The sequence below is a fragment of the Phoca vitulina genome, unplaced genomic scaffold, assembly GCF_004348235.1.
Source record: "Phoca vitulina isolate PV1807 unplaced genomic scaffold, GSC_HSeal_1.0 scaffold8, whole genome shotgun sequence".
NCBI classification, from domain to species: Eukaryota; Metazoa; Chordata; class Mammalia; order Carnivora; family Phocidae; genus Phoca; species Phoca vitulina.
Window position 1 is genome coordinate 59,342,373 of NW_022589711.1, and position 15,096 is coordinate 59,357,468.

General features: G+C 38.0%; 1 protein-coding gene across 8 annotated transcripts in view; it reads right to left on the minus strand.

Annotated features, from left to right (window-relative positions):
• The window catches only part of YEATS2 (YEATS domain containing 2), a 105,290-nt gene that overhangs the window by 34,951 nt on the left and 55,243 nt on the right, over nucleotides 1-15,096 (minus strand). For all 8 annotated transcript variants that reach the window (XM_032407069.1, XM_032407068.1, XM_032407071.1 and 5 more), the window contains 6 exons: nucleotides 13,886-14,066; nucleotides 10,428-10,667; nucleotides 8,602-8,760; nucleotides 7,039-7,142; nucleotides 5,379-5,486; nucleotides 4,495-4,677 (listed from right to left, as the gene is read on the minus strand). In XM_032407069.1, the coding sequence (XP_032262960.1) occupies nucleotides 4,495-4,677; nucleotides 5,379-5,486; nucleotides 7,039-7,142; nucleotides 8,602-8,760; nucleotides 10,428-10,667; nucleotides 13,886-14,066 (975 nt within the window). The remainder of the gene's footprint in view (nucleotides 1-4,494; nucleotides 4,678-5,378; nucleotides 5,487-7,038; nucleotides 7,143-8,601; nucleotides 8,761-10,427; nucleotides 10,668-13,885; nucleotides 14,067-15,096) is intronic.

Genomic DNA, 15,096 nt, shown 5'->3' on the forward strand with positions numbered 1-15,096 from the left:
TGTAAATACAGTAAAATACACTTGCCATGTGCTTGGACACTATGGCTAATATAATGAAAATGGTCCCCTAATCAACTATTATAAGCCACAGTGTAATACAGAAGAAAGAGTGCAGGATTTTATAAGCAGTCAGACTTGGTTTCCCGGTTTTGTTCCACTAGTTAGTAGCTGGGTAAGTTATTTAATGTTTCTGAGCTTTAGCCTTTGACACCTCATATATAAAATATGGATAATATTTATCTCCGAAGAGATGATGTACACAGTAAATGACAGCTACGGCTGCCCACGACACTTGTTATTATCAACCGAAGAACAGTAATCTATGAAGCTACACGGAGACTCAAAGGATAGAAAGCGCCAAGTGGATCCATGGTTGGCTAGGGCAGAGGACCTTCATTGTAAATCCTAGATTCATTTAGTCTAATAGAAATTAAAGTATGTAACATCTGGTATCTGCTTTAAAATATCCTAGGAAGAGAAATAAGATTAGCAAAATGCTGATAATTATTGAAACTGGGTAACAGGCATATAGGATTCATTACAATAGTCTCTCTACTTTTATGTACGTTTAAGGAAGGAGGGAAAGAAAGAAGAAAAAAAAGACTCAAAGAACCAATGGGGGAAAAAGCAAGTTAACTTAGAATGGAAAAGAAATCCTCCCACTCTCCTGGCTTGGTTAAAACAATCCCTTAGGATGATCCAAATCTCTCTATTTTGACTGTATGAGCCTTATTCTGCAGGCAACATGGAGTGTTGCTGTGGCCACAGAGCTGGGCACAGTCACCCCCCCCCCCCCCCCACCAGATGTGGAGGTAGAAAAACTCTTTTTAATCAAGAACTTTGCCCCGCATCAGGCTCCCTGCTGGGTGTGGAGCCTACTTAAGAGTCTCTCCCTCTCCCTCTGCCCCTCCCCCCGCTCTCTCTCTCTTTCCCTCTCTCAAAACAAACAAAATTTTTCTATGTATTTATGGAAAAAAGATTTCTTAATGTAGAAAAACTTTGGGTAACGGCAGAAAGTGCCATTTGAACCCTGATATCCATTCTTTGTTTTCTCTCTCATGGTAAGAGAGCCCCCAGTTTTCAGCTAGGGACATAGCCACATAGAACATTTCCCAGCCTAGCATTGGTCATCTCATATCTGGCTAAAAGGATAGGAAGAGACGTGATGAGTGCAGCTTTTGGGTTATGCCTCCCCACACCCTCTTTCCTCTTCCTGCTGGCCAGAAATGCGAACATGGTGGCATGAAATGAAAAGGCTATCGCAGTCCACAAGCTGAGAACCAAATTTTGAGAATGGCAGAGGGAACAAGATAGGAGTCTAGATTCTTGATGACTGTGAAGTCAACATACTAGAACTGCCTACTGGTCTTTTATGTGTGAGAAAAAAACTTAATTTAAGCTTTCTGGGCTTTGGATTTCTCTATTATAGTAGTCAAACTTTTTTCTGAGACAGTCTTCACGTTTCCTAAATATATCAAACTTAATAATTTACTGCATAAGCTAAATTACATAATTTATTTTCATGTTCCTAAGCCAACAAAGAAAGCAAAAAATCTTAAAGGAAAATACATATGGATTGGACCTATTTTCTTTTCTGAAATTCCATGCATGTTAACTTGCTTCTTCCACCTTGTACCAACCTCTATCCTCACTTAACTGCTTCAAAATTTCCAGAATATGACATACTTAATCTCTCCAAGAACTAAATAAAATGTGGTATCCCAAGTTGGCCACAGGAGGGCAGTTCTTATTAGCAGAGCTCATCCAATAGAGCATACCGCTCACAAGATTAACCCCCACCTCCTCTGTTTGAAAAAAGGGAGAATGAGGAAGCCTGGCATTCTACTGGGGAAAATCCTACACACAGCTGTCTACTGACATCATAAAGAAGACTCTTAAGTAGGACACTACAACCCCAAATTAGTTTTTCTTTTTTTAACAAGACAATATTTTAGCCCAGAACCTGAACTCTTCCCATTCCACAGCACTTCTCTCTGCATGCCTAATTTCCTTCTAGCTTCACAAAACAGACACCCTTTGTTTTCTATTGTTATAAATACTTCCCTTTGACTCATGCTTTGATTCAATGTTTTTGTTTGTCCTCTGTACAGACTTCTACAAGTCAGAATTTACTTTAACAACCAGAAAGTGAGGATTCTATGTGTGTAATTTTTCCTCCAGACACTGAAAAATATAGCCAATTACAATTTAATACTCGATGAGAAAACAGATCATGGTACTCCCGTATATTTACACAGGATTTGTCCTTAGTCATGTAACATTAGCTGTTATCATTTATTGAGTACCTGCTCTGTGCTAAGTCCTTTCCATACAATGGTTTCTAATTCTCCTACAGCTCTGAAAGACAGAGGGTATTATTCCCTTTTACTAGATGGAAAAACACAAGGTTCAGAAAGACAAACCCGCCCAGGTCACGCAAGTAATGAGTGGCTGAGATCTGTTAACAGGCTCTCATTCCAAAGCTCACGCTCTTTTTACTATGCCACACTGCTTCCTTCCCACACGAACCCACTAAGTGCTCAGATGTCCCATTTTATGGCAAAAGCACCCCTCTTTACTTTCATGAAAAAAGATAAGCCAAGTTGAATGGAAGGTAAAACAGTATCATTTTGTTCACGCTTCTGTTTTCTGGCATAGTTTCTAGGAATGCACTTCGGCAATAACCAGGGACAGTCTGTACTTGCAGACAGCTCCTTATCTGGAGTCTAAAGCATGTACTAAATTTCCTGGATAAACAGGAAATGTCTTTTCTCATGCTCTCCTGCTTCTGTATATTTCTTTCACCCTCTTCTGTGGCTTTTCTTTTCAAGTGCCCTTAAACTTTATTCAGGGCATTCTAGCACAAAACCATCCAATTTTTCTTAGTCCAACAATGCCATTAGGTAGGTGGCAATGTGACAAGAAAGCCAATACAGTTGTTCAGCATTACGGAGGAGTGGATTTGCAAAATGCAAAGTGTAAAAAAGTGAAACTAACTTGTCCAGAGCTTCTGGGCATAAACAGCAAGGCTATACTGACTCAAAAACCTAACTCAGTGAGTCCATGTATCTTTCTTTGGTGAAGCAAAATAGATTCTAAAGAATTATGATGTGTCTGAGTAGCAAGTCCAGATAACAATAACTGATTCATGAAAGGACTTTGACAAAGGCTTACCCATAAAGCCAAAACAATAGTGAGAGCATTAGGAAGCAGTTGGGGGTACCTGTCTTAATGATTCGGGGTAGGGAAGCCCCAAAGTCAAATTTGATGCTATAGCTTAGTGGTTCCTAAATCTGCCAAATCACATGAGTCAGCAGGAGAGCTTGATAAAAATCCAGATTCCCAGGGCCCCCAAGAAGATTCTGATTCAGAAAGTTTGAGATGGGGGTCTCAGTATCTATATATTTTTAATCATCAGATGAGTCATGACCAGGTTAAGTTTGGGAAAGTAGTTAGTGGACTCTTATAGTAGAACCATACAGGTTTTAGAACTATAACATACGAATTTTTGTTATAATCCATGTGCAGCTATCTAGCCTAAACCAAAATACCTGAAACCATTTTTCTTTATTAAAGTATTCCTCTCAAAGCAATTCATCCAACTCTAGGTAGGCTGGCTTTCAAGTTGAAAAACAAACACCTCACATAATATTCTTGATGGCTTTAGAATATATCTGCCCCCCAAATAAGATAATTTAACTCTGTATGTTCTAAAAGCATGCTTAGGTTCCAGACAATAGCTCACAAATTTTAATTAGCTCTGCAATGGAAGATTTTGGAGTCAGCAGACCTCGGTTCAAATCCTGTGTCACTTATTAGCTAAATGCCCTCAAGGAAGTTGCCTCACCCCTCAGAGGACAGTTTCCTTGTTTGTAAAATGGGGTTGAGAGTATCCACCCTGCAAGGTTGGATACATGAGGATTACTGATGGTGTGTAAATGCTAACAGGACACAGACAGGCTCTCATAAGCACAACCGATGCAGGAAAACATGGACCTATATGCCATTTTATAGTTTTCTTGATGTATTAGTTCCCCACACTTCCAAATTATAAAGCAAATGAATTCTCTAAAGAGTCAAGAATCAGTAAACAGATGACACAGCCTGGACATCAGAAGTGTAAACTACAGCACTCACCTACCAGAAATAAATAAAACAGCAGACGTTGGTCCTGTCACCTACCCATTTTACACTTGAATCAACTGGAAGTTGTGTCTGTGAAGTCTAACATCTTCACCGTCAGAGAGATAACACAGCATCTCCTTGCCTCTTCGACTGTTCCTGGACCCTCTGTAACACAGGCCCTGCTCTTGTCACTGAGTACTGCAAGAGCAGATGTGTTTAGCACTGACTAACTTGCTTTTCCAACACCGCTTCCACCTACAGGATTTTCTGGGATCAGCAACCCTGTCATCTGAATTCAGCACCTGCCTGTTACTTAGGCAAATAAAGTTCATTGACATATTAACCTCCCCAACACTATCCAACACAAACCTTGGAGGGCTGAATCTTTGGTGACTGGGAAGTCCCTTCTCCAGCAGTTAGGACCTGTTTTTGAGGGGACACAGCTATCATGTGACCCCCTTTCACTGTCACATACTGAGGGAGTGGTGACTGGCTGGCAGCTCCTGTTGTCGGCACGTGAGAGGCTTCACCAGGTTCCTGTTTGATGATTACCTGGCAACAAACATGATAATGATGCTGAGTAATCATCCCACAAAAAAAGCCGGGGGCGCCTGGGTGGCTCAGTCGTTAAGTGTCTGCCTTCGGCTCGGGTCATGATCCCAGGGTCCTGGGATCGAGCCCTGCATCTGGCTCCCTGCTCCACGGGAGGCCTGCTTCTCCCTCTCCCACTCCCCCTGCTTGTGTTCCCTCTCTCACTCTCTCTCTCTCTGTCAAATAAATAAATAAATAAATAAATAAATCTATCTTTAAAAAAAAAAAAAAAGCCACTAATATCTGAACCTATTCTGCTTTCAGGAATTAATGAATTGACGAAGCCTGGTCTATAAAAAATGACTCCACCAGAAGGGTAGAAATATTGCTTAATACAGCCCATAACAGCTATCAAAGGGACCAAAAGTGGGATCTGGATTTGATCCTGTGTTTCTGCAAACTCGACCTAGTCCATTTGTTCTAGATTTTGGTGGCAAATGGCAGCAGAAAGAAACACACACACAGTTTGTGCTCTCAGGAGTTACCATCTTGCTCGATATCAAGAGCTGCCCTGTCGCAGAAGTAGGATCTGGTCTTAGAATTATGACATACTAAAAAGTTACATGTTGTGGGGTAGTGTCAATCAACTCCAACATGCCACAGAAACAACTATGTAACAAAACCATTTTGCCTTGTGGGATAATGCCCTAATAAATACTCACTTTTGTGAAAGCTCCAAGTCCTCCAGTTATAGGTTTGGGACTTTGAACCTTAGGGTGACTCCCAATAGGACAAAGAGGTGGCATAGATGCAAACAAAGAATCCTCTTGCTGCATATGTAAAAATACACATTGTACAATTAGGATAAAATAACTGACTTCAGATAGTCCTTATATTTACAATATAATATATATATAAAATATAATATAACTGTCCCTATATTTAATATAAACCTGTGACATTCTCTACCAACATAATCAAAAAACAAAAAGACCCAAAAGCTCAAAACTCTTTAGGGTCTTCCAAGCCCCCACACTCACATTTTAATTATTGTTTTAGAAACCAAATGCAAGGAAAGGCCATGACCTGGCAAGAACCTAGTCATCTGTGCCCCAGTGTATGCTGGGAAGACTATTATACACCTCTAACATTTGGTTGGCTCACAGGTTTGCATGTCTAGTCCCCTGCCTAATGGTAAGCCACTAAAGGCCTGGCACTGTATTTTATTTCTTCTCTATCCCTAGAGCCTAGGCACTAAATAAATAAATGAAACAGTTAGAGTGTTTCAGTATATACATCCTTTCAATAGTATTCACACAACCTGATTTGTTATCTTTACTCCAAATAAATACCCAATACACAGGGAAATACTTTCAATAAGGATTTAAAAAACAAAACAATAAAAAGAACTTAATAAATCCAAAACTAACAAAGGTCAACATTCAAAATTACTGGCATTTGTCTCTCTCAAATATAAAATGTAACTCTCAGAGGCAATTTGCCATAAATTAGGGACAAGTAACAAAGTTAATACTGCTTAACCACGTAACGAAAAGATCAACAAACATTAAAAACAGACTGGCAGAGAATTAAGACCTTCAAGGCAATTATTACAATTTAGGCATTCATGTAACACAGGAAGCACTGAACTCAGTGAAAAACCTCATCTTGGACCAGAAAGCTATTCAATATCATCACCGTTAAGTACCTATATGTAAGAAATGTGTTAGCACTCGTCATGTAGGAGAGGATCTCTGAATTCTCAGTTCTCATACACGAGTTTATACCTCAAAGGCTCTAGGCAGTCATGACAATGACAAGTAACCAACCAAAACAGCAGGGGCTGTCTTTGCCAAACAGTGAGCAGATACCTAGCACTCTTAGCTGAACAAGTCAGATCATATTTGAAGTTCTAATTTTAAAGGTTTTCTTACCCTGAAGGAAAAAAAGAAAAAGAAAAATTGTGGAAAGAATTATTTTCAAGTAACTACATGGCTGACAAATAGAAAAAATATATATTTACTCCTATTGGTACAAATATAAGAAGAAAAGAAGTATGCTGCCAGATGAATATTTTTATAAGGAAAAATCTGTAACAAAGCTGACCACCCCCCACTCCTAAAAATAGCTGCCTCCTCATCATAGTAAATATTCAAATAGATACTGACTGTCCAACTGGTGGAAGTGCTGAGAAACATTTTCCACACTAGGAAAAGATCAAGAGTAAGACAGGTGGGCCTGGAGTAGATGATCTTCAAGATGCTTCGTAGCTTGAGGATTCTACTTAATGAAATTTGCATCATCAACTGACAAATTCTTGCTGGGCTTGAACTTACTGTCTTTACAAACTAGAAAAGTGCAATAATGCAATAAGAGTGTTACCTTGACAGCAGATGTTACAAAACTACTTCCATGAATTTTAGGAATAGGGGAACCTGTTCCTTGGGAGGCCTGGGAGGCAGTAGAGAGCTTGTTTGTAGGACTTCCTGATAAGCAAGGCAGATTTTAAAATAAAGTACAAAGTAAAATTTACAAAATGGAACTTGAAAGCATTTTCCACCATCCCCTCCCCTTTTGCCCCACCATTTTTCATTTTTAAAGTGTTGAAAACTCACAACCATGAAATTACTATAGAAAAAATACTTAAAGATTCCTCCTACGAAGCTGACCACCTCACTAACCTAAAAACAGACAAGAAGCTAGTAAGGACAGGTAGAAGTACGCAGATATGACACACTCTGCTACCTGTATAGAGAGACAGATACCAGAACATAAGGGTACTGGTTACATAATGATGGACCACATGTATGAATCTAAGTGAATTCTAGCTCCTTCAAAATAGTTTCACCAGGAGGTCGTACCTATTCCAAAGTGATGCTGACATTAAGCAATTTATACTCCATGTGTATAACTAACTGCCTTTAGGGTCTGACAAAAACAAGTCCCACTACCTATAGTCAAAAGTAAGTCAAGACCAAAAATGGTATTTGATCACCTGCTCCATTTATCAAACTTGCCTGCAAAGACTGGCTAATTCCTAAAACTAACCATCCTCAAAGGATACCTATTTGACATCCCTAAATATATTCAAAAGGCTATTAAGTAATTTCTGAAAGCAGCATTTTTTAAAGGAGTTCCACAATTATAATCACTGTTAAAGGACCTAACTTTTCCAAAAAGCTACTTGGAAAGATCCAGCATACATTCATGTGTTAAAATCAATTATGTTTAAAAAAAAAAAAAAATCAGTCTTATTACCTTATAGTCACTTCTCTTTTCACTATTTCTCTTAATTAGAAGTGAGAGCTACAGAAAAGTTTACACTTAGAAGCATGTGTTCACATAGTTTAAATGAAACAAATACATAAAATAATGTTTGTGAAAATACTTGGAAAAAACCTGAAAAGCACTCTGTAGTTATAGGAAATTATGATGACAAACACAATAAATCCAGTTCTTATTCTTCCTATCAGAGGTCCCTTTTTTTAACTGCAGAGTTCAATTTCTCTCCCACACACAAAATTTACCTTATTCACAGAAAAGTAAAGATCACTTTTTTATTTGGTGAGAAACATATGTGGGCCACAAAGGTATTTTTGTGCTGAAGCTTAATTTGGAAAATAACCACATTGCTTGCAGGCCCAAAAAGAATGTCTTCCAAATGAATACAAAATCAGCTTTTTTTTTTTAATTAATTATGGCTCACTTTTAATCTTTAGAAATTAAAAAGAAAATTTAAGTAAATTCCTAAAAAATAGAGGACTTTTACAGAAAGTACATCTTCTCTCAGAGAAACAGCACTGGATTTACTGTTCTAGAGCTCCTCCTCTTGTTTACAAATGAAGATTTCATCCTCCCATTATATGGCTACTCAGTCACCCTAGGATGTCGCCTTTACAAACGATCAAGCCTTTCAGATCACACAAATATTGATCACATACATACCTGTAGTGGGAGTGGTGGCTCCAATAACCTGCCCTGGCTTATCCAGGATAACATAAGGGTTATTAATGACAGAGCTGGCAGTGCCCTGCTTCACATGGACTGGAGTGGAAGTTGGGGTTCGAGGCAGCGGTGATGGACTTGGAGTTGATATGGGGGAACCTTTATTAATAAAAAAGAGAAACAAACTAAACAAAAGACATCTACTCAACCCATCTAAGAAAATGCTAACGATAATGGAGGACAAAGGTGACAAATGGGGAAAAGAGAATGGGACTCTGTTTCAGATACTAAGCAACAGCAGTGGTGTAGCTGAGGCAGGGACTCATCCTTACATCAGCATCAGCAGGGAGCTTTTGAGAAACAGATTCTGAGGTGCTACCCCAGACCTGCTAAATATAAATCTGTACTTTAACAAGATTCCCCCTACACACACCCATCCCATGGGTACATTAAAGTTCAAAAAGCTGAGCTTTGGGGCGCCTGGGTGGCTCAGTTGGTTGGGTGACTGCCTCTGGCTCAGGTCATGATCCCAGAGTCCTGGGATCAAGCCCCACATCGGGCTCCCTGCTCGGCGGGAAGCCTGCTCCTCCCTCTCCCACTCCCCCTGCTTGTGTTCCCTCTCTTGCTGTCTCTCTCTGTCAATTAAATAAATAAATAAAATCTTAAAAAAATAAAATAAAAAAGCAGAGCTTTACATAACAGCATAGAACTCCTAAATCCCTAGATAATCAAACTCTTCACAACTTGGGCAAATTGTTATAATAATGTTTATACTCAAAGACACTAAAATTACAGGGAATTAGTAAGTGAACAGCTAGACTTACAAACCAGGAGTCTTGATTTACAATTAATTTCCTACAGGAAAACATGAAATTCACCCACCCAAAACAAAAGTCTGTCAGTACTAAGTCACAGCTACAATCCAGAGATTCCTGTTCCCACAGAACACTCTCAAAGATTACCCATGTATCATCCAACATGCTCAATGGTTTTTTTATGGATCAAATTTGTCATCCATGAATTTCTCTAAACTTCTAACCAATTTGTACGTTCAGCCTATTCCGCCTCTGAAACAGCAAGTTCCAAAATGCTTCTAACTGGGAGGTAAAATTACACATTCCTCACCTTTCATCAATTTCAAAGACTTGGATCATATTTCTGCTTAGTTGTCTATTTTTAGCACTGAAGACTCCTTTTCTCCAACTTCATATATAGAGGCTTCCCACTGCCTAGATATTTCTACTGACTCTCTTTCAAGCCTTTTCTGAAGTGATGCAACCTACACCATAAAGTATATTCCTACCAGAAGTCTACCTAACATAAATGTGGAACTGTCATGAGAGAGTAGACAATTCAATCTCAGTGAAAATGAAGGCTCAAAACTACCTACCGATAACAGGAATGACTAATTTTCAGTGTGGTTAGTATAAAAGACATTTCAACCCCAAACCAATTCCTACCTTTCAAGCTTTAACTCCACACCAAAAGGCCTGCCTCTAAGTTTTTTTATTACTAGCCACTCTGGTTTCCATATATAATTCAAAAACTTAATTCCTATCTTAGTTTCAACCATACATCCTAGTAAACATTTTACCTGCACCACTTCTTGGAGATAAAAACCTGACTGCTTTGAATTTCATTTCTTTCCTTATTCAAAAACTATTTGCATATGAAATGACTTTTGTTGACAGCTTTGCTAATCAATAGTGATTACTTGTTAAATAAACAAAAATCCTACTTAAAAGAACTTAAGAAAAGCCATAATACTTTCTTTTGCCATTACAACAATTTTTACACACATCAACTGACACACATCATCTGTATACCTGAAACAATCTTGCAGCTCATGGTGATGGGCTGGAAGGATTTTCCGGGTGACTCAGGATTAGGAACCTGACTTTGTGGCACGATTTTGCAGCTTGATGCTATTGGCTGAAAAGCTGAATTGCCATGAGAACAAAAGGTAACTTTCTGGGATGTTGTCATTTTGGTGGGTGTTCGTTCCAATGAAGATGGCGAAGAATAAAATGTAGTGTGTCTCTCAGCTTCGGTGTTGGCTGGGAAGCCTATTTGGAATGAAACAGGCAAATGATAAGTCATGAATCACTTAGAAATAATAAAACCTTTCCACTATGGGAAAAGAATGAAATGATAAAAATCCCTTATCATTTCAACAACCATTTAAACCACTTCCCAGTAAAATACATACAATTGACAGTACTTATAAGCCCTTTATACATAATTGGATGAAATGTAAATTATCATGTTTAGAATCTTTTATTAAAATGCTTCTTTCAAAAAATTAGAAAACATATTAACTATAAAGCATGTACAATATAAAAAGTACACAAGTGTATTATGTTCTGAATTGAAAAGCTGTTTAAATTAGAAAAGAAGAAAAACTCAAAACATTCACTTAATCTAATAATGTTCTATTTTATTAAATGCCCATGAAGAAGATGTAACTGAAATTTATTTATTTTTTTATTTTTATTTTTTAAAGATTTTATTTATTTATTCGACAGAGGGAGCACAAGCAATGTCACAGAAATTATTGCCCGGAATCTCTTCTAAGATTTTTATGGTTCAGGTTTCACATTTAGATCCTTAACCCATTTTAAGTTTATTTTTGTGTGTGGTATAAAAAAGTGGCCCAGTTTCATACTTTTGCATGTTGCTGTTCTGTTTTCCCAACACCATTTGTTGAACAGACTGTCTTTTTCCCATTGCATATTCTTGCCTCCTTTGTCAAAGATTAAATGACCATATAAGCATGGGTTTATTTTTGGGTTTTCTATTCTGTTCCATTGATCTACGTGTCTTTTTTTTGTACCAGTACCGTACTGTTTTGATTACTCCAGCTTTGTAGTATATCTTGAAATCTGGGATTCTGATACCTCCAGTTTTATTCTTCTTTTTCAAGACTTTGGCCATTTAACATTTTTTTTTTTTAAAGATTAATCTTATTTATGGAGTGCCAGGTGGCTCACTCAGTTAAGCGTCTGACTCTTGATTTTGGCTCAGATCATCATCTCAGGGTCATGGGATCGAGCTCCACATCAGGCTCCGTGCTCAGCAAGGAGTCTGCTTGAGATTCTCTCTTTCCCTCTGCCTCTCCCCCTACTCACATTCACACACAGTTCCTCTAAAATAAATAAAGTTGTCTTAAAAAAAAAAAAAGAGGATTTATCTTTATCTTAGAGAGAGAGCAGGAGGGACAGAAGGAGAGGGAGAGAGAATCCCAAGCCGACTCGGCTAAGCATGGAGTCTGACACAGGGCTTGATCCAACAACCCTGAGACCATGACCCAAAACCAAGAGTTAGATGCTCAACCGACTGCACCACCCGGTGCCCCTTAGGGTCTTTTGTGGTTCCATACAAATTTTAAGATCATTTGTTCTAGTCTGTGAAAAATACTGTTGCTATTTTGGTAGGGACTGCATTAAATCTGTAGATTGCTTTGAGTAGCCTGGACATGTTAACAATATTTTTCTTCCAATCCATGAGTATGGAATATTTTTCCATTTGTTTATGTCACCTTCAATTTCTTTCAGTGTTTTATAGTTTTCAGAGTATAAGTCTTTCACTTCCTTGATTAAGTTTATTCCTAGGTATTTTATTCTTTTTGGAGCAATTGTAAATGCGATTGTTTTCTTAATTTCTCTTTCTGCTGCTGCTTATTAGTGTATAGAAATGCAACATATTTCTGTACACTGATTTTGTATCCTATGACCTTACTAAATTCATTTATCAATTCTAGTAATTTTTTTGGTGGAGTCTTTAGATTTTTCTATATATAGTATCATGTGATCTGTGAACAGTGACAGTTTTACTTCTTCCTTACCAATTTGGATGCTGCTTCTTTTTCTTGTCTAATTGCTATGGCTGGGACTTCCAGTATTATTTTGATGAAGTGGTGAGAGTGGACATCCTTGTCTTGTTCTTGACCTTAGGGGAACTAGTATGACGTTAGCTGTTTTTCATATACAGCCTTTATTATGTCAAAGTACATTCCTTTAAACTTACTTTGTTGAAGGTTTTTATCAGAAATGGTGTACTTTTGTCAAATGCTTTTTCTGTATCTATTGAAATGATCATATGGCCTTTATACATTGTTATTGATGTGACCTATCACACTGATTGATTTTTTAATACTGAACCATCCTTGCATCCCAGGAATAAACCCCATTTGATCATGGTGAATGATTTTTTTAAAATTTATTGTTGGATTCAGTTAGCTACTATTTTGTTGAGGATTTCTGCATCTACATTCATCAGAGATATTGGCCTGTAGTATGTTTATCTGGTTTCAATATCAGGGTAACACTGGCCTCATAGAATGAATTAGGAAGCTTTCCTTCCTCTTCTATTTTTTAGAATAATTTGAGAAGAATAGGTATTAACTCTTCTTTCAATGTTTGGTAGAATTCCACCTATGAAGCCATCTGGTCCTGGACTTTTGTTTGTTGGGAGGTTTGTTTTTGTTTTTAGATTTATTTATTTATTTTAGAGAGAGATTATGAGCATGCATGCATGCAAGCAGGGGGAGGGGTAGAGGGAGAGAGAGAATCTCAAGCAGACTCCCTGCTGAGCACGGTGCCTGATGTGGGGCTTGATCCCATGACCCTGAGATCATAACTTAAGCCGAAACCCAAGAGTCGGATGCTCAACCAACTGAGCCACCCGGGCGCCCCAGGAGGTTTTGTACTGATTGATTTTCATTGCTGGTAATCAGTCTGCTCAAATGTTCTATTTCTTCCTGATTCAGTTTTGGGAGGATATATGTTTTTAGGAATTTATCTATTTTGTCTAGGTTGTCCAATTTGTTGGCATATAATTTTTCATAATATTCTCATAATTCCTTGTATTTCTGTGGTGTCAGTTGTTATATTTTAAATAAGATTAGACACTTTACATTCAGTTTCTTGTTCATACAACTAGGGACCAAACCAAAAAGTCTTCCTGTAACATACTAGAAGAAACCAATATAATCAAAAAAATAAACATTTAATGCCTTTTTGTGAGTTTAATGTTCTATAAAACGTCAGTATAGAACTTCATAAAAATATTTTCTGAGAAGAATATAGATTTGGCTATTCTCATAACTGGACTATATAGTAGAGGCAGCGTGCCTACTAATGGAAAATTTATTTTCCATACACTCTTAAATCTCTATAGGCAGCAGTTCAAAATCATATTACACAAATGAGAGAAAGGAATGCCCCAGAGAGTGACTCCTCTGTACAAGGAAAAATTCATTTCCATACAAGGAAAAATATGTTACCTTTCTCCACACATGTATCAGGTACTGGCTCATGTGACTGCTTTATCGGTGAGGAAGCTTTCACTGGGGCTGGAATGGTCAAAGGCAGTGATGGTGGGGCATCAGAGATGTCTGACTCGGAGGACTGAGGATAAATGGAGTCTTCTCCAAGAGAATGTCGGTGAAGCTCAACATCCACTACCTACATAATCAGGCAACAATTGGGCTCATGAATCCATGATCAATGTCACAGAAACCCCCAAACCTGTCCAAGAACATGGTGCTCTAAGAGATGCGACAAATGATTTCTAATCCTACTTCAAAGGTAATTTCAATCTAAGAACTAAAGGATTTATCCCAGAATATAGTTTAACAGATAACTCAGTGAAACCAATCATATAATTGGGGCCTTTCCATTTGCTGTTTCTATGCCTTAGAACACTACTCCCACCCCAAATCTTTGCATAACTGTCTCTTTCTCATCATTAGGTCTCAAGTGAATGTCACCTTCTCAGAGACGCCTTCTCTAACCAACCTAAAGTAACCCCCCTGTGTCCCCCAGCAACTCTCTTCTTTATAGCACTCATTTTAAGTGAAATTATCTCATTTGCTTTTTGTTTACTATATACTTTCTCCCCATTTTCAACACAACCAAGAAGATAACTCCTTAAAGGCAGTAGCTATCTTATTCATCTCTGTATCCCCAGTACCAGGACCAGTGTCTAGTATACGGTATATGCTCAATAAATATCTTTTGATACAACACAGCACACTTCCCTAAACAGAATACGGTTTAACTAGCTAATTCTCACCTAATAGCTACTGCTGATTTATCATGAATAAAAAAAAAAAAAAGTGGGAGGAGGCATATGGGGAAGGAAAACAAAGTTGGAGGCCTCATTTCCTGACTTCAAAACTGATTATTACAAAACTATAGTAATCCAAACAGTGTGGTACTGGCATCAAGAAGACATACAGACCACTGGAATAAAATGCCCCCTCATATATATGGTCAAATTATTTTTGACAAGGGTGCCAAGACCACTGGGAAAAGCACAGTCTTTTCAACAAATGGTGCTGGGAAAACTGCAAATCCACATGCATTAGAATGAAGGTGGATCTTTACCTCACACTATTTACAAAAATTAACTCAAAATGGATCAAAGACCCAAACATAAGACCTAAAACAATAAAACTCTTAGAAGGAAATATAGGGCAAAGCTTCATGAGAG